This window comes from Populus euphratica, unplaced genomic scaffold (assembly GCF_000495115.2).
Source record: "Populus euphratica unplaced genomic scaffold, PopEup_1.0 scaffold549.1, whole genome shotgun sequence".
Lineage (NCBI taxonomy): Eukaryota > Viridiplantae > Streptophyta > Magnoliopsida > Malpighiales > Salicaceae > Populus > Populus euphratica.
Genome location: NW_011500426.1, coordinates 53,558 through 77,204, shown reverse-complemented (window position 1 = coordinate 77,204; position 23,647 = coordinate 53,558). Strand labels below are relative to the sequence as shown.

The 23,647-nt window shown below is 31.7% G+C and overlaps 1 protein-coding gene and 1 pseudogene across 1 annotated transcript; both read right to left on the bottom strand.

Annotated features, from left to right (window-relative positions):
• Positions 1-10,556: 10,556 nt before the first annotated feature.
• Positions 10,557-15,717, bottom strand: LOC105114612 (G-type lectin S-receptor-like serine/threonine-protein kinase RKS1; annotated as a pseudogene).
• A 3,157-nt stretch (positions 15,718-18,874) lies between these two features.
• On the bottom strand, positions 18,875-22,947 carry LOC105114600 (receptor-like serine/threonine-protein kinase SD1-8). The gene is made up of 8 exons (XM_011011193.1): positions 21,266-22,947; positions 21,026-21,163; positions 20,588-20,793; positions 20,233-20,443; positions 19,910-20,147; positions 19,674-19,824; positions 19,219-19,589; positions 18,875-19,060 (listed from the first exon to the last, which is right to left on the bottom strand). The coding sequence occupies exons 1-7, from the start codon at positions 22,626-22,628 to the stop codon at positions 19,287-19,289; spliced, it is 2,610 nt and encodes an 869-aa protein (XP_011009495.1). The 5' UTR covers positions 22,629-22,947; the 3' UTR covers positions 18,875-19,060; positions 19,219-19,286.
• Positions 22,948-23,647: the final 700 nt, after the last annotated feature.

Sequence of the window (23,647 nt, the reverse complement as noted above, 5' to 3'; positions counted from 1 at the left end):
ACTTTTCTTGTATATAACTTTTTTTCTTTTTTCTTTTTTTTTCTTTTATTTTTTTTTTTATTTTTTTATTTTTTTTTTTATGGGCGTCGAACGGTCCATTGCCTTTTATTAATGGCTCATAATTAAAGAGCATACAGAAGAAACGTATGAAAAGAGTAAAATTTTCTGTTTTGAAAAAACAATTATAGTTGTTAGATTTTGAATCATATTTGAAAAACAAGACGTTATTTGTTGCTTTATCAATTAATTTAAATCTATTATTTTTAAAAAATATTATTATTTCAATTTTTTAAATAAAATAATTTATTTTTATCAAGTTATTTTTACATTGAATCTGAAATCGACTAGATTAATTAAGTTGTGGATTACCATGTTAGTCACTAGAATTTAATAATAATAATTTTAAAATTAGTTTAAATTAAAACACAATTTAAATCAAATTAATTTAGTGGATAAACAATTCATATAACTAAACTTAATTTAATAACTTTGATAAAAATTCACCTTTACTTTATTGAACACACAAGCTTTCTTCTTTTATTGAAGTCAACTATGAGAAATAGTCCCACTTTGATTCTCAACCCAACCATAAATATATTGAAACAAGTGTGTTTGTTTACTGAGAAAATTTATAATATTCATGTTGCAATTAGAGGATTTTTTTTACATTGTATAAAAAAATAGATATAAATAAATGAGAGGATTTAAAAGGCTAATTGAAAAAATATTTTTTAATTAAAAAAAGTTTTTTTATCATTTATTTTGATAATAATAATAAAATTAAAAGGAAAAGACAAACACAATAACCTAATAACCAAGAAAACACGCCTCATCAAAGATATTTTTTTATTGATTAATTATCCAAAATTGGAGATTTCAAAAGGAAGTTGACATTTGCTGCGCAATTCCAATTAAATCATAATCTTACTCATGGGAAGGTTTCACCTAAGATATTTGACAAATGATTGATGATTCGGGTGTTCTGATAACAAATAAATAAATAAATCAAGAAAGAAAGAACAAGCATTATACGCTATCTATTAATTAATTTGTGAAAGATGCCATCAAGAATATTCAATCCACAATAAAAAAAATAAAAAAATAAATCTTTGAAAAATTTCTCATAGAACTTTCGACACAATACGAAATCATAAGCCGCCGTGAGGTAGTCGTGCGTGCTGAGCATAATCAAGCCTTTTATAAATTTATTAAAAATTAAATATAAAATATTTAATATGTAAATATTCAACTTTCTAATTTAAAAAAAAATATATAACAATTTATTAGAATTAATTAATATATAATCATAAACAATACAAGCTATAAACACCTCACAAAAAAAAAACCAATACATTCAGATAGGACAACATAATATTGGACTCACATAACACTTTAATACTTTAGATTGTCTTAATTGAAGAGAATGTACATTTATATATGTAAATCCTGCACATGTAGGTAAAATTATTTGACTACACAACAAATTAGATAAAAATATAAATTAACTTTCATGATTGATGTTAGGGAAAATTATATTTATTATCCTATAATTTAATTATTTTTATACTTAATCCTTCTATTTAAAAAAATTACAGTTTATCTTCTAAATTCTGTTGCACGTGCAATAATTTACATCATTTAGTTTATTTTACATTTACTAATGAAATAAATTGTAACTTTTCAAAAAAAATAATTAAACTATAAAATTAAATAACGGTGCAAACAACTACTAGAATAGTGAGACATGGCTTAGAGGATAGGCATGCGATCTTAGCAAGTAAGGTTTTGAAAGAGGGGTGAGCTTTCGATCCATGTGATAATAATTTCATCAATGCAGTAATTCTCATAGTGCTATGGGATTTATGTTGATCGGTAATGCTCGCTAGGGTTTCATCCATATGATAATAATTTAATTGCAAGTTATTTAGAATTATGGTAGAAAATAATATAAATAATATTATAAAATTTTATTTAATAATTTAAGTTTTAAAATTAAATTGATTCTTTGATATTATGTTAGAATTTTGATGATCAAGTAGTCACAGATTTGAATATTATTATCTTTATTTATTATATAAAAATTAAATATAAGATAATGTTAGCATGTAAAAATTTTAAATTTAAAAGACTTTCACTTAAAATGATATGTTAAATAATAATATAAATTATATCATAAAATCTTACCTAACAATTTAATTTTTTTTATTGAATTGATTATTTAACAAAGTTTAATAGTAGTTGCTTTTAAAAATATTTTTTCCCTCCAAAATAAATAAAACTAATATTTTTAAAATTATTTTATATGTTAACACATCAAAAACAATTTTAAAACATTAAAATTATAATTTCAAACAAAAAAATTAAATTTTAACCATCCTTTATTAAAGCTGGAATTTTAAACAAGGATGCGTTGAGAATATGATGTAAAAGATATTGTTTTATATTTTAAAAAATATTTAATTTTTTTATTTAAAATAATTTTTTAGATCATTTTAATATATTGATACTAAAAATAAATTTTAAAAAATAATATTTTATTTTAATATTTTTTTTAAATAAAAAATATTTTAACCATTATCATTATGGCAATATCAAAATCACCTTCCCTAAAACCGTAGATGTGGTGCCGATTGACAATTGCATTTAAAAACAAAGAAGGCTTTATTATTTATGCAGGATGGGCGGTGGCGGTGGGCATCTGTCCAAGCTTTAGGGAAAGCTCCTATGATGCCAAAATACATATCTAGGGCAAATGCCAAGAATTTCTGTGCTATCACGCATGGAATCAAGGAGATAAGAACAAAAAACTTCAAACTAAGAGGTGAAAAAGGAGTAAATTATTATTGAGCATGGCCCCTTCTTTGGTTTTGGGGATATATGCTCTTGGCTAAATTCTGGGACACGAGTTAAATCAATTTGTTGTTGTGAATCTTAGTGGGTTTTAGTTTATTTTTAGCTTTAAATTAGCGCATTCTATAATAATTTCAATCAACTATATACAAAATAAATCAGTATTTTTATAATATTCTTTACAATTACCTAAGATGTTATTATATTCACATATAATCCGAGTCAAATAAACTTATCTTATTATATAAAATGGAGTGGAGGGAAAATAAATTAAATATATCATATCAAACTTGGTTCGTTGGTTAACAAACCATGGACTTTATTTTATTTATAACATTAAAAACAAATTTAAAATAATATTTTTACAACAAACTTACATGTAACAATTAATATAAAAACCCAAAAAACAATATAACCCCATTCTTTTTTCTTTTTCTTTTTTTCGCAGAAGACTTTACAGCCAAAAAACAATATAACCCCATTCTTTTTTTTTTTCGCAGAAGACTTTACACAGAGAGAGAGGGAGAGGGGATAGAGTCTGCAGTCACATCTCACAACTGTTCAAAAAACTAATGGCATAGATTGATTTGAAGGGAGAGGGTGACGGGTTGATGGATGGAGACTGGTTCAATATCCTCAGCCTATAGTTTATTTTAGTCTTGAAAAGGAAAGGTTACTTGGAGGGCTTACGTGCCTGCCTCAAAGAAAGATCATCTGCCCAAGAGGGCCTCTGTTCTCCATTATTGAAAGGACAATCAATAATAAAGGACCCAACGTGCTTCATGAGTTTTGTCACCTTTTCATTATGGGGCTGAATTAACTTTTTCTAGGCCGTTGGGCCGTTTATACAGGTATATGCTTTGGTGTCCACACGGTTTACTCCCCCCTGAAGATGATACAGAAATCTAAATCTTGTTTGCTCATTATTTTATCAAGTGAATTGGCCAATATCCTGTCGAATATGCAAGTAAATGGATGGTATTCATCGTGTGATTCTTAATATCATAGATATAGATGTGGATACATGTGAATTTGTTAACTAGATGATATTATATTACTGTCTTGGTTGGTGTAAATTTCTTCCATGTGATAAATATTATTTGAAAACAATAAATATGTCAGATTAACCACAATAATTTTGATTAATTTTAAAATTTATGGTAAGATTGATTACCTAACAATTTAGACCTGTTTAGATTTTATATTGAAATTGGTTACCTAACAATTTAGATAAATTTAAATTTTATTTTGAGGTTGGTCATCTAATAATTTAAATTCATTTAAATTTTATTTTGAGATTAAACTAGTGAATTACTTTTTTTTGGTCTCCATGCAATTTGAACCCATTTAAATTTCATGTCAAGGTTAGTCACTTAATAATTTAGACCCATCTAGATGTTGATCACCTAACAACTAGATTTGAGTTTGTAATAGTAAAATTATATATATTTGTTTGATATTCAAGTAGCTTTTTAGATTTACTTTAAATAAAGTTTAAATTGTATACATTCAAAATTGTTGTAATAATATTTTAGTTTTTCATTTGTTTTGTAAAAAAGTATTTCAATTATAGTGATGTTAATATGTTTATGACTTTCATAGCTTCTTGACATATAACTGTTATAATCATCATTTATTTTGAATTGATGAATTTCATTCTATAGCTATCATAAACTTGATGTTAGAAATTAGAGGGAAAAAAATGCAACTTCTTTCTTCCATGTTAGAGAAAATCATGTTCTAAAAGTCATCACATACTATAGCTACACAATTATATAAATCCAATAAAAGCATGGGTGATTTTATTCATCAACTCTTAAGTTCCCATTCATGAACTCACCACATCAAACTAAAATAAATGACATAAATATTTTTCAATAATTAGATTACCTTCTACCTATTCAGCATCTCATTGCTACCAATAAGGATCTAGTGTGGATTCTTTTCCTTCAACAAGAAATTATAGGTATAAAAAAACTGAAAGTTAGTGGGTTTTTTTTTCAATTGATTTTATGATTTGGACCACAATTATTGATTTTTTAATAATAATTTTTATCAAACTTTGACATATTTACAATCATCTATGTAACATTCTCTAGTAAGTTAAATTAGCTGTTTTGCCATCTTTAAGCCTCTTAGTCTTGCATTACTGTATTAATTGATGCATAAACTACATTAGCCTTTACTACATGCTTTTCCACATCTTTGCTAAAGCATAAATTCATTTCACTTTATTGTTTTAACCTTGTGGTTCTGGGCATTTATAAGGACTTGACATTACTAAATAGAGTAAACAGACTATGTGGATTGCTTAATGGATGCTTTTAAAGACTCATGAGATAGGTCTAGGCTTATTAGAAGATCTAGTCATGCTAGACCAGGTTAGCACCTTAAAAATACAATAACTGGAGATTCAAACATTGGATCAAGCTCATATTTTTTCAAGTGATTTACAAGAAGTTTTCCTATAGAAAGCCACTATGTCTTTATTCAAACCATTAGATCTCCCAAAATTAGGCCTAGAAGTTATTGTATGGATTACTTTTTTATTTTTTATTTTTTTTAGATTTTAGATTTTAATTTTATTTTCTTTATGCTGCTAGACTTATATTTGTTTTCGAGTAGAGGTAGGATTTTCTAGCATATCTAAAACTCTTGTAAACCTCTTTAGAAGGCAACCATTATATACTTAATCTTAAGCCTTATAAGCTGACATGGCTTAATAGAGACATTGAGGTAATTATTGAACAACATTATCTTATTTTCTTTTTTATAGGGCATAAATATTTTGATAGTACTTGGTGTGTTGTGGTGTTAATAGATGCATGCTACGTCTTGTTAAAGATGTCTTGGTGGTTTAATAGATGTGTTATTCATAATGAGAAAAGAAATACATATACCTTCAACATTAAAGGGAAATGTTTAGTTTTAATATCTATAAGGGAGAATATGGATACAAAGGCTCAAAAAAGGAAGAAGTTTTTATCTTTGTAGCATTTTATGGAGAAGATATAATGGAATGAGTTGTGTATACCTTTATACCTAGGAATAGCAAAATCATGGGAAAGGAATATATTGATGCAATCCTGAAAAGGTATATGGTGTGTTAACAAATTTTACAAGTCTGATGCTGGAAGAGTTGCTTCAAAGATTATCTCTTATGAGAGAGATACAACACTAAATTGATCTTGTATCGGGTTCTAGCTTGTTGAACATATTAACTTATAGAGTTATCTATAAAAATAATCCAAAAAGTTGCAAAGATAGATGATGGACTTGTATGAAAAAAAACTATATTAAAAAAAGTATGAGCCTATATGTAGTTCTAGCTCTTTTAATTTCTTAAAAAAAAGGTTCGTGGTGTAATATGTATAAAGAATCGAGTCATCAACTGAATTACAATAAAATACTGATACCCAATGCCAAAACTTGATAACACGTTGGATCAATTAACAAGTTCAAGAGTGTTTTCAAAGATTGATTTTAAGAGTGGTTACCATAAGATTAAGATCAAGTTAAAGGACAAATGAAAGACAACCTTTAAAACACAACATGGATTATATAAATGACTGATTATGCCATTTGGTATGTCCAATTCTTTTAACAATTTCATAAGATTCATGGATTAAGTATTGAGACCATTCATAAATAGATTTGATGTTGTTTATTTTGACAATATTTTGATTTTCAGTCCCTCTTCAGAGTCTTATTTAAAGCATTTATAGATTGTTTTTGATACTTTAAGGAATGAACAACTTTATATCAACTATAAAAAGTGTAATTTCTTCAATAATACTATCATTTTTTCAGCTTTTATTGTATCTATTACTGGTGTTTATATTGTTCCATCCAAGATTTTTGAAATTATAGAGTGTTTAACTCCAAGAAGTATCTATAATATTCGGAGCTTTCACAGGCTTGCATATTTTAATAAGAGATTCATTCAAAACTTCAATTTTCTTTAAGAACCTATCATAGAGTGTTTAAAGAGGCATACCTTTTAGTGGACATATAAGGCTGAATCTAATTTTTAGTTAATGAAACAAAAAATAATTGAAGCCCCTATATTAGTAATTTTAGATTTTGAGAAACTATTTAGGGTAAACTGTGATACATCCGGGATAGACATTAGATGAGCACTTAGGTAAGATGGACATCTAATTGCATTTCTTATTGAAAAGTTATGTAGCTCAAAGAAGAATTATTTAACATAAAATTCAAAATTTTATGTTATTATTTAGAGTCTCAAGCATTAATGACATTACCTTGTGTAGTGAGAGTTTGTTCTATTGACAAATCATAAAGCTCTAAAATATATAAATAGGCATTTAAGTTAAATCATTAACATGTAAAGTGAGTTTTGTTTCTATAAAAGTTTATTTTTTGTCTAAAACACCAATCGAGCAACCTAAATAAAATAATTGATGTGTTCAGTAGATGGGTTACTTTGATCAGTATAATGTGTGCATAAATGATAGGATCTGATGCTTCTTGAGAGCTATATTCAGATGATTCTTCATTTGAGTAAATTTATGTTGAGCTGATAAGTGAAGGTAAACAAGATAACTTTGTAATTATAAATGATTATCTATTTTATAGATTGTAAGTATGTATTTTAGGTTACTTACTAGAGCATATCATCTGGTTATTATTAGATTATATTGTCAATCTAGATATCTAGTTTTGTGAGGAGATGTGTTGTTTATTAAAGGTCTAAATGGACATTATCAAATGCTAGGTTGTATACTCTATTATCAACTTTTGATGATGTTAACATGGATTTTATGTTGGGCTTTCCCTGTATCCACTGAGTTATGAATTATATTTTTGTTGTTGTGGATATGTTCTTGAAGATGACCCATTTCGTAGCTTGTAAAAAAACAATGGATATATCCTAGATAACCTATTTTTACTTTAACAAGGTACTTTGTTTACATAGTGTTTTTAAGTCTATCACTTCAAATAGAGATGTTAAGTTTATGAGTAACTTCTGTAAAAATAGATGGGGAAAAATGAATACTTTGCTGAACTTTAATACTAAGCTAAACTTTATCATCCTCAGAAAGATGGGTGGACATAGGTGGTTAATCATAGTCTCGAAAATTTATTGTGAAGTTTGGTGGGAGATAAGCCAAAATAGTAGGACACAGCATTGCCACAAGCCAAGTTTTCTTATAACAAGTCTTGAAATTGAACCACTCAACTGAGTTCATTTTAGATAATCTATGTATAAAATCCTTTTGGAGTGTTGGAGTTAATACATGTTCTTGGTATCAAATAACTACACTTTCAAGGTATGAAAAATTACTTGCATTGAATTCATGAGAAGGCCAAGAAGACGATAACTGATAACAATGCCAATTATAAAGCCATGACTAATACTTATTGTAAAAGAGTGGTGTTTGAGTTTGGTAATCTAATATGGATAGTGTTTACTCATGACATGTTTTTGGCAGGGAAGTACAACAAGCTGAAGGAAAGAAAGATAGACCTTTGTGAGATGTTATAGAAGATAAACAAAAATGCTTATGAACTTTGTCATCCTAGCCATTTGAAGACTTCTGATGTCATTAATATTCAGCACTTGACATCTTATTTGGAGAAAGAACAAAACTCCAGAATTACTTCTCTTCATCCTTATAAGAATAATGTAATGTCTTATAGAATGATGCAACCAACCTATGAGTTAATAAAACAATAACTACATTACTATGCACTGCATCCTTAAAAATTTAATTAATGATTCACTACCACAATATCAGTACTTGTAACATATGAATGCAAAACATCCTCATTAAATAACATTATCTTTTTAAACAATTGAAAGAATTAGTAAACCTCTAGACTTAATTCACTAATATATTAATGATTTAAAGCTTGTGCAAACTAGAGGTGAAAAAAAGTATTATATTACTTGTATAGATTGTTATATCTATTTATTATAAACAAATATGAAGCTTTTGAAATGTTTAAATATTACAAGAATTAAATTGAAAACCAACTAAACAAAACGATAAAGGTAATAAAAAATGATAGAGGTGAAGAATACAAAGCATCATTTGGTGAATTATATTTTTAAAATGATATTAAGCACCAAACTACTGCTTTTTAGTCATCATAAAAAAAATGGTGTTATGAAATATAAGAAACAAATATTAAAAGATATGATTAATACCATGTTTATAAGTTCAAAAGTATTTCAAAACTTGTGGATGAAGACAATTCTAACTGTTAATTATATACTTAACAAAATGCCTTATAAAAAGTTAGAAAAGACATTATATGTATTGTGGAAAGGTAGAAGACCTCTTTGCAAATATCTCAAAGTATAGGGGTGTCTTATAAAGATAAAAATACCTAATCCTAAAAGGTTAAGATAAAACCTAAGATTATGGATTTTATATTTAACGAATATGCATATAATAATAGTGCATATGAAGTTCTTGTACACAAGTCAAGTATTAAAGGTATTCATTCTAATAGTATTATAGAATCAATAAATGTTATATTCTTTGAAGATTTGTTTCCATGAAAAAAAACAAGAAAAACATTCACTTAAGAAAACAAATGAAGTAATCTCAAGTAATCATCATCAATAGGAAGATGATGAAGTTGAGCTTAAAAAGAGTAAAAGGAAAAAAATGACTAAAACATTTGGCCATGATTTTTAGCATACTTGTTAGAAAATAAACCTTGAACCTACTCCAAGGCAATATCCTATTTAGAAACTTTCTATTGGAATAAGGCAGTCAATAAAAAAAAATTAAATCTATTATGAATAATAATACATGAAAATTATTAGATCTTTCTCCTAGAAGTAAATCATTAGGCCATGAGTCTATCTTTTAAAGAAAGATGAAAGTCAATGGCTTTATTGACAAATAAAGCTAGACTTGTTGTTAAATGTTTTATATAACTGATATTGTTTTATGGACTATGTTTTATGCATATTCACTATATCAATAATAAATTTCATATAAACATTAATAACCATTGCAACTATTAACAAACTTGAAATACATCAAATGAATGTAAAATATTTTTTTTTTTTAAATGGTGACCTTAATGAAGAGGTTTGCATGAAACAACCCAAGTGATTTATTATTAATGGGTAAGAAAAGAAAGTCTGTAAGCTTATCTAATCATTAAATAGTTTGAAATAAATACCTAAACAATAACATGAAAAATTTGATAAGATTATATTGTTAAATAAGTTTAAAATTAACAAGTTTGATAAATGTATTTATGTCAAGCACACATATAAAGATTATATCATTGCATGTCTCTATGTTGATGATATGTTTATTTTGGACAGTAATGTTTAAGTTTCTATTGTGGGTCAAGTATAGTGACGTTCATTTTATTTACAAAATTAGTTCCTTAACTTGTTGATGGATCTTACTATTGCAACTTCTCTTCAGAATGAATGCAGGTTGCTTTGGAGATGGAAGAGTTGTATCATTACTCAACATGAAGAGAACATTAGACATTGTTGGCTGTTCCAATATGGATTCTTGCACACATAAAATACCAATTTGGATACATCTTAAAACTTGATCTGTAGGGTACGATTTGCCCATTGATGTATCAACTAGCTGCAAGGCCCTGCCTTCTGTCCATAGCTCCTAAACCTAGAGAAATCTCATATCAATATGCTATGTTGGAGTAGAAAATTAAATTTGGTTACAAGCAAAAGTGTGAATTAATCATCGTCTAGTTTTACTTACATATCCATCCAAGTTTGAAGAAGTAGTTTCATCATAAAACCTGTTGTTTTTTCTACCAGTGATGACCTCTAATAGCAAAACCCTAAAATTGTATACATTGGATTTTATTAAAAATAGGCCTTGTATTGCATATTCTGGTGACACATATCCACTACAATAGCATACTAGAATAAGAAGTCAATAAGTTAGGTATTCAGAAAAGAAATCATCCAAGACAACTGATTAATACTTAAAAGTGTATTCTTATCAAGATTTTATATTATCATTTTGCAGTTAAAGTATCAATAAATTATTAATTAAAGCATGATTTATAATAACATATCTAATAATATAAGATAGCTTTAATTTGTGGTAAATGTTCATTTTAAATGTAGACCTATCACATAAATGAAATGATTGATTGATGAGTTTAAGAATTGAAACTGAAAGGGCAAAGAGATGACCAAACTTAGAAAAGAGATGTTGGTGCAGTCCAAGTCGGAATATTGTTAGGTAATGGGTCATATCTAGAGCTGTAGATCTCGGATTTAGGTCTACTTTATATAGATGGAAAGGTAAGACATAGGTCTACAACTTTCATATGGAGCCTATGATTTAAAAAGGCCATTTTCAAGTCCAAATTGTAGCAACAACAAAAAAGTCCGAATTTGTCTTGCAACCCGAGCACTGTTCAGTATTTGACCCATATCTGGAGTTCAGAAAGCAAGAGCATGATCTTGATCTAGAGACCAAGATGTCTAAATGCATAGCAAATGCCTCTTTTTATAGGTCAAAATTGAGAACTATTGATATGATGACTAATTAATGAGTGGATAACCAACTATTGACTTGGTGACAATCCTTATTTTCTCTTGTCTATCTAAAGTGTCATTGATAACGTCAGAATTGAAACCAACAACCTTGCAATTGCGTACTTGCTTCTAGTTCATTAAAAAAATATGGTAAACTTACTATGTTCCAACGACGTGATTTGTGTTTGCTTTAATTTGATGTACTCTGAATACTCTAGCCATGCCAAAATCTGATATTTTTAGGTTCATTGAGGTATCTAGTAGGGTTCATTAAGGCATCCAGTAGAAAATTGCTGACTTTAAGATCTCTATGGATGATTCTTAATCTGGAGTTCTGATGAAGATATATTCCTCGAGCAATCCCACAAAAATGTTGTGTCGTATAGGCCAATCCAACAGTGAACTTTTTGATTCATTTGCACCAAAAGAAGCATAAATTTCATCAAATCAATGGAGAGTTTCTTGCATGCATGTTCAAGTTTTACAGAACGAGAAAAATTGAAAAATCCACTATAGGACAGTTTGATGATAAACATAAGCAGAATGATGGCATATTGAAAATAAAAGAGTCCAAACTTTTATTTGGCAAGTATTCATAGATTAATATCTTCTCTCCTCCTTGGATGCAAAACCTTAAAATCCTGACAAGATTCACGCGTTGAAGTTTTGCAATCAGTTCACCTTCATTTCTGAACTCATCAATCCTTTGTCCAGAATACTTTGTTAGTCTTTTGACTGCACTTTCCTTGCCACCATGTAGCAGACCCTGCAAAAGGCAATCTTAATTCACTGCTCTCATAGTTCACATTTTCTAACAAAAGAATGAGCCAAAAGATGTAAAATGAAGTAATGGTACATGTTTAAGAAACTACAAGTCAGGCTACCTTATACACTGAGCCAAAACCACCCTTTCGAAGCATGTTGGCATCCGAGAAATTATTTGTTACTGCAGCTGTGGCACTGAGATCAAAGAGTGGTAAATCCAAACTTGTTTTACCTTCATCAAATTTGTTAATCGGGGAGTCTCTTAAGCATTTTGAACTTGAAGTGAAAGATCTGTTCCTGCCACTGGCTGTAATGAACATGGTAACAAACTTATTATTGGTACAACTTAAAACAATGATAAGGAAATTATTATATAGATTAGTTCATGTAAATTAAACTAAATAATTATGAAAATTTAATGCTTAAGTATAATAGTTGAAGGGATCTGCTTACCTTTTTTCCTTTTTCCTTACAAACCAATACACAAGGAAGACTATCATAAAATATTATCAGTACTGCTTGTATTCCTATCTTGGCAAGAGGTCCTGATTTTTCACATTTAGCTAAAAAGTAAAAATAAAATAACTATAGTTAGTAACTGATACGAGATAAAGTTTAAATCTTTTAAGTTGTTAATGAGGAACTATTCATTTCTCTAAATTTTTCCTTGAGATGAAAAATCAGATGAGAGTAATTATCTTGAGTGGAAATATATCTTAAAAAACTTCGATTTCAAGTTGAATAAATTAATTTTAATGGACTTGAATAAATTTAAAATATTATTTTAAGATTAAAAAAAAATTAAAATAATATCATTTTAAAATTATTAAAAAAATAAGTTATTATTGAATCAATTGAGTTATAGATTAACCTATTAACTTAACTAAATTATATTAAATTAACATTTATCTGATTTAATTTAAAATTCCACTTAAACCAAAAACAAGATTAACATTTTATCAAATTAACCCGCGACGTGAAGCCAAGTTTATATAAAAAAACATATACCGCACACTTGCAATCCATCTACACTTCAGATGTGGGATTATGCCCATAATGGCAATATGTGACCATGAGTCATAAAACTAGTCAACTCAGCAATGGTATGGTGATTTAACCCAAATATTCAATACCGAGTTGAATGACTTAATTCAAACTCATTTGATTAATCAGTCGATTTGGTGTCAACATATTTATTGACCTATCCATATCAAATTGTCTGCTCATAAAATTACTAATGAATACAAAAATATTGCTCATTGTGGAAGCTATCTTTCTTGTATTTTGAGAAAAAAGAGAGAGTAAATTCTTGCCATCAACATTACACGAAGAAACACATGTATCGTCAGCATTCCAACCACATCACTGAATCATCAAGTGACAATGGCTAACATCAATGGAAGATAGCGTATTATCATTTATCTTTTTTTTTTAGCCCTTGCATGCTAACTAGTCATGAGACAAAGTAACACTTCAGATGTGGGATTATGCCCATAATAGCAATATGTGACCATGCGTCACAAAACTAGTCAACTCAGTAATGATATGGTGATTTAACCCAACTATTCAATATCGAGTTGAATGGCTTAATTCAAACTCATTTGATTAATCAATCAATTTGGTGTCAACATATTTATTGACCTATCCATATCAAATTGTCTGCTCATAAAATTACTAATGAATACAAAAATATTGCTCATTGTGGAAGCTATCTTTCTTGTATTTTGAGAAAAAAGAGAGAGTAAATTCTTGCCATCAACATTACACGAAGAAACACATGTATCGTCAGCATTCCAACCACATCACTGAATCATCAAGTGACAATGGCTAACATCAATGGAAGATAGCGTATTATCATTTATCTTTTTTTTTTAGCCCTTGCATGCTAACTAGTCATGAGACAAAGTATTTCTTAAAGTATTTTTTATTTAAAAATATTAAAATAATTTTTTATATAATTATTTAATAAAACACCAATAAGAAAACATCTATTTGATGTTTTTTTAAAACTATCCAGTAAATAATTGATCATAATCCTTTTTATAATCACTACTAATATATTATAAGAAAACTGATTCAGCTCTGGAAAGGGAAGAGCATAAATTGGAGGGTTAAGGGTAGGCGATGAATGTTATCCCCATGGCCTGCCTATGGACCAAAGGACCCATGCTTACTACCTTCAATCCCCACCTAGCCCCCCTAGATTGGGGGGTGGGTTCTGGCGGGGAAATTCAGGTCCCTGAGATTTCTTAGAAAATCAAACCTAGTTAGTGACCTAATTAGTTAACAAAGGGATAATAAACAAGAAAAAGTTGAAGAATTGGACATGTACCTAATTCAGCTGCATCCACATGAATGTCAATGTCCTGTCTCACCTCCAAATACATTCTCGTATCAACTTTAATCACCGTGCCATCTCAAGCATCCAGTCCCACTTTCATTAGCACTAGTATAAGCAGTGCAAGAACAATCCTTTGTACACTTTTATCGACATTCTTTCAAGCTCAAACTCATGTTCACACTTTCCATTGACATATCAGGCACCTTCACGCGTGCCATCTTGACGAACTCTTCCCCGCTGTGACATGTGGACACATTAGGTTTTCTGATGCAACCTTTTGACTCGTCTCTTATATACCATTCATGGATTGACTCCGGTTCAAATCCGGGTAGACATTTACATATGAACTTGTTTACATGATAGGGATCACAATTGCTATTTTTGCCACATTATCTGTAGATGTCACATTGTTCCATTGTTGGTCACGACCGTTTCATGTCAGCCATTGCATTAATCCTGATTCGTTCACCACCATTCTTGAAATGATGGAGGGATAGTTCATGCCATACACTGTAGATACCTCATCAAGCTTGTTAACAAAAGTAACATTGAAGATGTAATTAGGAGTCATTTCTGGTACTCCGCTCCATCTTTGTCCAGTCCATGGCCCGCCCCGCCACAATCGGGTTTGACCCTTGTATAGGAACAGCTGCGCGAACCCACTTGGATCAATGCCAAAGAAAACGGTTCCGGTTCCAGGGTCATCTTTGGACTTCCAGGACGACAGGGACCAGTTCAAACCGATTTTCAGGCCCAGCCCAAGCTTCATGTCAGGAAGCAAAGTGTTAGTAGCATGTTCAAAACTTTGCCCAAAGACCCTCTTGCTATCCCGTTGAACCAAGACCAAATTTCCTGTATCCAGAAGCTGAGCCAGGCAATCGGTCATTGACGAGGCTGAAACATTTGTAGACCAAACAGGAACAGTACTTCGGTTATTTTCATAAAGTACAAGGTTACCTTGATTGCCGATAGCTAGGACCCCGGAGGGACCATTGACAGGATAACTCTGTTTGCTATCCACCCATACAACAGTTCGTTCTGAAACCTTATGGTACCAAATTCCCATGTAGCGGCGAGTAGAATTGCCCGGGCTAAAGAACCCAAGTGCATAGCGTTGTCCAACAGAGACCAAAACATCTCCATCTTTGAGTGATTGGTTTGGAGCTATGATGTCAATAGATAAGCAAAAAGGAAAAGCAAGGAAGAGAAACAATGTACTCAAAGACTTTTTTGCAGGATTCATGATTTGATCTAAGCCAGGCAATCGGTGACAGTTATACGTATGCTGGTGAGGTTGAGTAGATGATTAATGCTAGAGAAATAGTTTAAGATGGAACAAATTAACAAGAAGGTGTTTAAAAACGTGAAAATATTATTTTAAAGGTATTTATTTGTTGTTATGTAAATATCATAATTGTTAATAAAACTATATAGTTCAAAAACAAATTAATTATATTGACTATCAAGTGCCATCTGATATTATAAATATCTATATGATAGAATTAGAAAGCTTTTTAGATGAGCTTATCCACAATGATTTTTATTTAATTTAATAGACAACAAAAACTCACACTAATTACTACGGGAAAAATATTTTTTTAATAGAAAATAAACATTTTTTCTTTTATTATTCATATAAAAACTGCTCTAATAATTTATTATTAGTGTAGTTGGGGTTCAATGAGTGGAGCCGAAGCTACCTAATGAAAGGTCCACATGAATAAAATCATACCTATACATTTTTATTTCTATTCACTTTATTTAGGTGTATTTTTCTGGACAAGGGGGTTGCTCAGTGAGTGGAGCCATGCAATAAATGACAACTTGAAAGGTCATTAGGAATTAATTTCCAGTGAGATTTTTTTGCTGTTGCGCAACTCTTGTGAGCTAATTGTGCATTAGAAGACAAATCTTGTCAATTTTTAGTTCGTCATATCTCATGTGAGATACGAATATGTGAATGATTCCTGTGAAAAAATTCTATGCATGTCAATCCTGACGCCTTTAGCACCCCAGTAGTTGGCTCCTGTGCATTTCCAAGTAGTTTTCAACTCCTTAAAACCGCTCTAAATGAGTATGACACAACGATATACAAAGCCAACCAGCACATAAATGGTCACAGAATATGTAAGCACTGATTTCGACGGGAGACTTTCCTCTTCCATACATATGAAAACTACCGGTGACACTCGTTGGTTTTTAAGTGTTGCCATTTATGGTAGGAGTTGGAGACTTTTTAAGCTTCAGTGTAACACACGCACGGTTGAGAATCCGCAATCGTACTAGCTGGTGTGGCTAGAATTCTGCGTAGTGATGATTTAAGGAGTGCTTTTCAGCTTATTCATGTTTTTCAGGCTACCTTTATGATCTTATCACGAGTCACGAGACATAATGAGTCCATGGTGAACATGGTGAATTCTACTTTATAATCATTGCAGGTTTCCCAAAAGCAAAGGCAAATCTGTCTACCAGAAAATTCAAGTTTAGGCATAAAGCACAATTATAGATAGCCTATTAAAAAATTTATTTTGCAATACCTTACCATTACTAATTAACAAACGGTGCATTGAGAATCTTAACCATTCCCTTTCCAGAAGAAAAGTCTGAGAGATTTCTGTTGGAGTTATTTCCAGCTTGTTATCCGAAGGATTTTATGAAATTGAGAAGTCAGCTAAGTTCTGAGTTTGACTAAATTCTTTCCTGAAGAAGTTTGAACAAGTTTTTCTTCAATAGAACCATCAGGGTTTTGATTTTTTTAATGTTCTAGCTGGCAACTTGTTGGAGTTTCGAATGTCGAAGAATGTATATCCAGTAAAGATCAATTCCAAATCTGGCTTCTTCATATTCCCAGTTCATTTATATATTCTAAGATGTCCAGGCATAAAAAAGCAATCCTGAGATTGGCTTTGTTTTCTTTCTGATTGCTATCAAAATTTCACTTCTGGTGTTTCTTTAAGAAGAATTCATCTATAATTCACAACATGAACCTCAAGACTCCATCGCGCTTCGATTTTGGTTGTTGTTCCATCATTTATGGAAGCAGTACCTCCTCTAGCTGTTGACGAGTCTGAATCATTCTACTTTCTTCTGATAGTGAATGCAGGCTTGCTAGGAGACGGAAGGACTATTTCATTATCAAGCATAAACACTATTGACATTTTTGGTCGATCTGCTGGGAATTCTTGAACACATAAAAGGCCTATTTGAATGAATTTCAAAACGTCATGAGTAGGGTGTGACTTTCCTAATTCCACATCCACCATCTCCGATGCTTTTCTTTCATTCAAGCCTGGAAATAGAAGTTCAAGATATCATAGTTCACGATAAGTATATGATAAAAGGAAAAACTAGGGGAGCCATTATTTGGAAACTTCTGCATTTCACTTACTTGAGCAATCAAATTCTGAGGACTTTCCTGATCATAGTCGTCATTGTTTTTCCTGCCACTTGTGACCATGGAGTACTAAGACCCCATATCTGAAGACATCTTTATTGAATAAAATAATGACATTTATAATTCAAAAGTAAATCGAGTTTTGACTAAGTTATAATTAAACCTGTTTAATTAAAATTAACTGAGTTATATTAATTTATCTTTCACATGAACTAATTTGAAGCCAATGACAAGTAAATAACTACCTCAAGAAACCTCCAAGTTAAACCATATGATTTAATGAGAAGAAAAGGTTTAATTTATAAAACATAAACCTTTATACGTAGACCATTCTTATTGTTAATTTCGATTAAATGAATGCATTAACAAAAAAAAACTTTTTTTTTGGTAGAGGTGCTATATATTGACAAGAGAAAGAGAGGTTATAATAGCAAATTCTTCTTTTTAAATGAAATTTAAATTATTGAACTTCTTATATAAGAAAATATTGCCATACGAATACTTAAAAAACCTTTGATGGCTACTTTCGGAATAGGATAAACTGTCTTAAATTTTTTACTTGGTATTTTTAACATTCTAATAATATTGACAAATATTGACGCATAGAAACTTTGATCAATTTTGTTGAAGATACGTTTCAAATATGGAATTCACAATCTCTTTTTTTTTTTAGCTGCTAGAGAACTGACAACGAGGGGAAGGGCGAGCCATGTAACTAGTAGGTTTCGAATAAATTTCTGAAGTCAATAGTATTAATTTTGATCTCTGCTCATAAATTAATATATGAAGCTAGAGATATAAGAGCTTAAAACGACTCTTTCTAATCTGAAAAATCTACACTAAATAAAGTCTAACTTCTAACTAGGAAAATCAAATTAGAACTCTAGAACTTCACTAGGAAAGAAATTCTAATCTAACGAGAAAAAAATAAAAATGAAATAGCTTTTACTGATGATCATGGTCAATTCTGGTTGACCATCAATCGTGGTTGATTGATCATGGACAATTATTATCTAATATGGTTGATTATGTTAGAAAATCTAGGAGATCAATTCTCAGATTTTTACAGCAATCTTCGCCCCATTCAGAATTTCTAGCAGTTGCAGGAAGAAAGAAAGAAATAAAGGGAAAAAACAATCTCCACATCCATTTGCACAAACACTCAATCCCATATAACAAAGAAAGCCAAGACTTTGCTCCTTTTGTGATCTCAGTTTCGAGTCCTTGGTTGCTCATATGATAGCCATTGGAGGCTTACCTAGTCGTTAACTTCAGGGCCCGTGGGATTAGTCGTGGTGCGCGCAAGCTGGCCCGGACACTCACGTTAATCTAAAAAAAGAAAGCCTAGACCTCAAGACTGCTGAATTCTCTGTAATCACATCCTTAATGAACTCTGCATCTAACTTTATTAGAAGAGCTTATCGAGCATCCACAAGACTGATTGTCACCTGATTCACTGAAGAACTTGTGTCCATAGCAGGAAAACTGGGATCATTCTGACTTCTCGTGATTGAATAGGTAGGTTGTGTTGGAGATGGAAGAGTTGTGTCAGTGCTCAACATGAAAATAATTTCGGACATTGTTGGCCTGTTTTCTGCACAATCTTGCACACACAATAGGCCAACATGAATGCATCGCAGTACTTCTGGACTAGGACATGATTGCCTGATTGATGAGTCCATCATCTCCAAGGCTTTTCCATCTTTCCACAGATTCCATGTCTGCATCATTCACAATACTTTGGATTAAAATATGTGAGGACACAATAATTGCGTAATAGAAAAATGAGCTCAAGTTCGGCTTACATATCGTATCAAATTTGAGGAGAGATCTTCTTTGAAAAAACCTATATTCTTCCTGCCACTAATGATCTCCAGAAGTAAGACTCCAAAACTAAAGACGTCGGATTTTACAGAGAAGAGGCCATCCAGAGCATACTCTGGCGACATGTATCCACTGTGTAGTGCAGCAAATAAAAGGAACTTCAGTTGGGAAACAATGTATGGCATAACTTCATAAGACGTTGATATCTTGTGCTTACAATGTGCCGACGACTCTGTTTGTATTTGCTTGGTTTTGGTTCCCACAAAATATCCTTGCAGTCCCGAAATCTGAAATTTTGGCATTCATCTCCCCATCTAGAAGAACATTGCTTGTTTTCAAGTCTCTATGGATGATTCTTAACCTAGAGTCCTGATGAAGATATAGGATCCCTCGAGCAATGCCCATTATGATTTCAAAGCGCTTTTCCCATTCCAGAGATGCTTTTCTTGACTTATCTGTTTAAAATTTTCATAATCATTTCCATTAGAAAATGCATTTGAGGAATTATATCAAGTCTGCTAGACAGTCTCAGAGACATACCAAAAATAAAGTAGTCCAGGCTTTTGTTAGGCATGTATTCATAGATCAGCATCTTTTCTTCTGCTTCAACGCAACAGCCAAGAAGCCTGACAAGATTTCTGTGCTGAAGTTTTGCAATTAACAAAACTTCATTTTTAAACTCATCTATTCCTTGTCCTGAGCTCTTCGATAGCCTTTTAATAGCTACCTCCTTTCCATTTGATAGCTTTCCCTGAAAGAAATTCATAAAGTGCTGGTTTACTTAGTAGAAACTTCGTCCCATGTTCCATACATCTGGAGAGCACCGTGAGGAAATGGTGTGAATTGTAATATAATTAATGGAGCTTTCCCTTTTTCCAATTGAAATAGAAATTACCTTGTAGACAGGGCCAAATCCACCTTCTCCAAGTTTTCTTTCAGAAGAAAAATTGTCTGTTGCAGCTCTGATGGTGCCTAGATCATAGAAGGTTATATTTAAATTCTCTTCGCACTCATGGGCGCTCGTAAGTTCCTTAGAATTTGACATACAATTTTCAGGATCCAGTGATAGCAACTCACGTCTGCTTCGCTTCTCTAGATAGCCTGACAAAATTAAAGAGCACTAGTGGAATTAACTGAAAAACTGGTTATTAGAATATATGGTTGTGGTAAATCAAGGAGATGGAGCTTAATTTCATGATGCAGATAGGTGTAATTAGCAAGAAATGGAGGTTAATTACTTTTTATGGTGCTGCCTAATACTGTGGTTTGTCTGTGTAATTCAACAGCCTGAAAAGGAATCCTACCTAAGAATCTTGTTTTCAGGATTTCTTACCTTTTCTCGCACGTCTCTTTCGAGAGTGAAGGTAAATTAACACAAAAAGAAGCAGCAACGCAATAGCAAACAAAATGACAACTCTAACTATCCAATTCGTAGCCGTGGAGGATTTTGAGCTGTTCTTTGCATATGCAGCTGAAAAATATGAGCATATCAGCTTATAGAAAAACTAATGTCATCTGAAAAATTTAATCAGACCAAAGTATTTGCACATCGATTACTAATTGCACTACTTACCAAGCTCCCCTGCCTCCACTCGCAGATAAAAGTCCTGTCCCTCATCAGTATATTGCTGCATGTCATTTAGCTCACCATACCAAGCTAAACAGCCTTGTCCCTCATTATTTATATCTAAACTAGCATATCCACTGCAATTACAGCTCCTCAAGCACTCCATTTCACACTCTTTCAAGCTCAAATTCGTGTAAGTGCGGGTCCTGGTAGCATCAGGAATCTTCACATTAGCCATCTTCAAGAACCCTTCTCCTGCACCCTTCCCACATTGGAATTTTCTCTTCTCTACACATCTAGTACGCCAATCATGAGGTGAAAGAGGTTCAAATCCTGGTAAGCATGAGCACTTTATTGCGTTGTTGAAGTTGCACATAGAATAAGAGCCACAGTTTGCGTAAACATCACATGAATCATCAGGTTCAAGCCAAAACAAAGCCCAATCCTGGCTATCTTCACGCCAAGTGACTCGCTTAACTATGCCAGTAGGTTCTAGCACTAGTGAAGAGAAAACAGAAGTGTTTCTTAGATGGAAAGTGATGTAAGTTCCTCGTTTGTTGCTGACAAAACTATAGTTGAACAAACCAGCCTCATTGTTGAAGTCTGCACGATTGCTCTTGACCCGGGTTGATATATCAGGTGTACCGCTCAGGCTCCTACCGTTCCATGGTCCACCTCGCCAATATGGAGCCAGATTCCTGTACAAGAAGTACTGAGGTGAACCATTTGGGTTAAGCCCAAATGAGAAATCTCCAGGTGCCGGCTCATCACTTGATTTCCATGAAGTTAGGAATTGATTTAAACCAGTTTCCCGGTTCAAGCCGAATCTCATTCCAGGCAAGATAGTATCAGTAGGATAATCAAAGCTTTGCCATACAATGGATTCAGAGTTGCCTGAGTTGTTCTTAACCACCAAAACAAGGTTGCCTGAAGGTAAGAGCTTGGCAGATGAGTTGGCATTTGGCATAGAAATGTTTGTGGACCAAAGAGGAGTCCTTCCTTTGCTATCAACAACATCCAGATTTCCATCTGCAGCAATCTTGAAAATGCCAGCGGATTTCTCAAGTGGAATTTCTCTATTGGCAACCCAAACAACAGTTTGTTTCGAGACCTTGTTGAACCATATTCCAACGTACCGGCTTGGAGAGTTGCCTGGACTAAAGAAGCCTAGCTTGAAATTTCCATTGGAGGATATGAGGGATTCATTTTTGCTATCTGAGATGAAGTGGGTTTGATTTATGATGTCAATTCCACAACAAGATGCGAACAGAATGGAAGCCATGAAAAGTCCAATGGCATTGGAAAAGAGAGTTCTCTTGGTGTCCATGGAGGCATGGATGATTAGTGACAAGATTTTGGACAAACTCATATGTCATATCCCATGGTTGTCTTCCAGGGTACATCACAACGCTTCTAGAAAAAAACACATGGTTGAGCATTTATTGCTTTTTGATAAGCCTCTACTACCACAATTTATGTCAACAAGGAGATGGTTTGGATCTTGTGAGACTCTTGGCTGGTCACATGCTAAACAGCTTATCTGCATCCATTAAAGCCTCTGACTCATCATGGTACTACTGACTATTAAATCCTTTCTTAATCATGAGACTAAAAAGCTAAAGAAAAGCGTTGCTGTTTCTAGTGAGTTTGAAAAATGGGTCACCAACTAATTTATTTTGTCACAGGTTATTGTTAAAAAAAGCTGTAGAGCATTTACCCCTTTATTTTTAAACACTGACATAGCTGTAGAGCAATTCGTAAAACTTTGGCCACGAAGATATTTCATGAAATGATGCAAGCTTTTCATTTATGTCAAAACTTTTGTCTCTTTAGTCCCCTGGATCTCTTGTTGTTTAAAAGCACCCTTCTGATGTTCCTTCAGAAGTCAGATTTGGCACTAAATTTTCGGGCTGTTGATTGAAAGCTAAAAAGCCTAGAGTTTCTCTCCATTGATGCTGGAATGGAAACAACATCCATATCAACACAGTGTAAGAGGAAATGTTGGCTAAGTCATTAGCTTGTGTGAGGTCAAAACAAAATAAAAAATGAAGTCTTTAAGGAATAATAATAAAAAAAAGTAAGCAATTTTGTGCAGAATAACATCAATAGGGGGAGAAAAAAACACTGCAGAAACTTATCACTCGTTTTCTTTTCTCTCTCATACATCCCCAGAACATTTCGCCATATATATACAAAACATCGACATATCTTAGCCTTACGTTTGTTCATCTTAATTCATCTTTTAATCAAACTCTAATTACTTTCACTTAACACTAGTCAACTAACCAAAGTCATGGTTAAATAGATGTCACAATAACTTGACTAATTACAATATTCCAGGGGTGAGTATTTTAATTCAGTTTAGTTTTTATTTATAAAAACAATTAA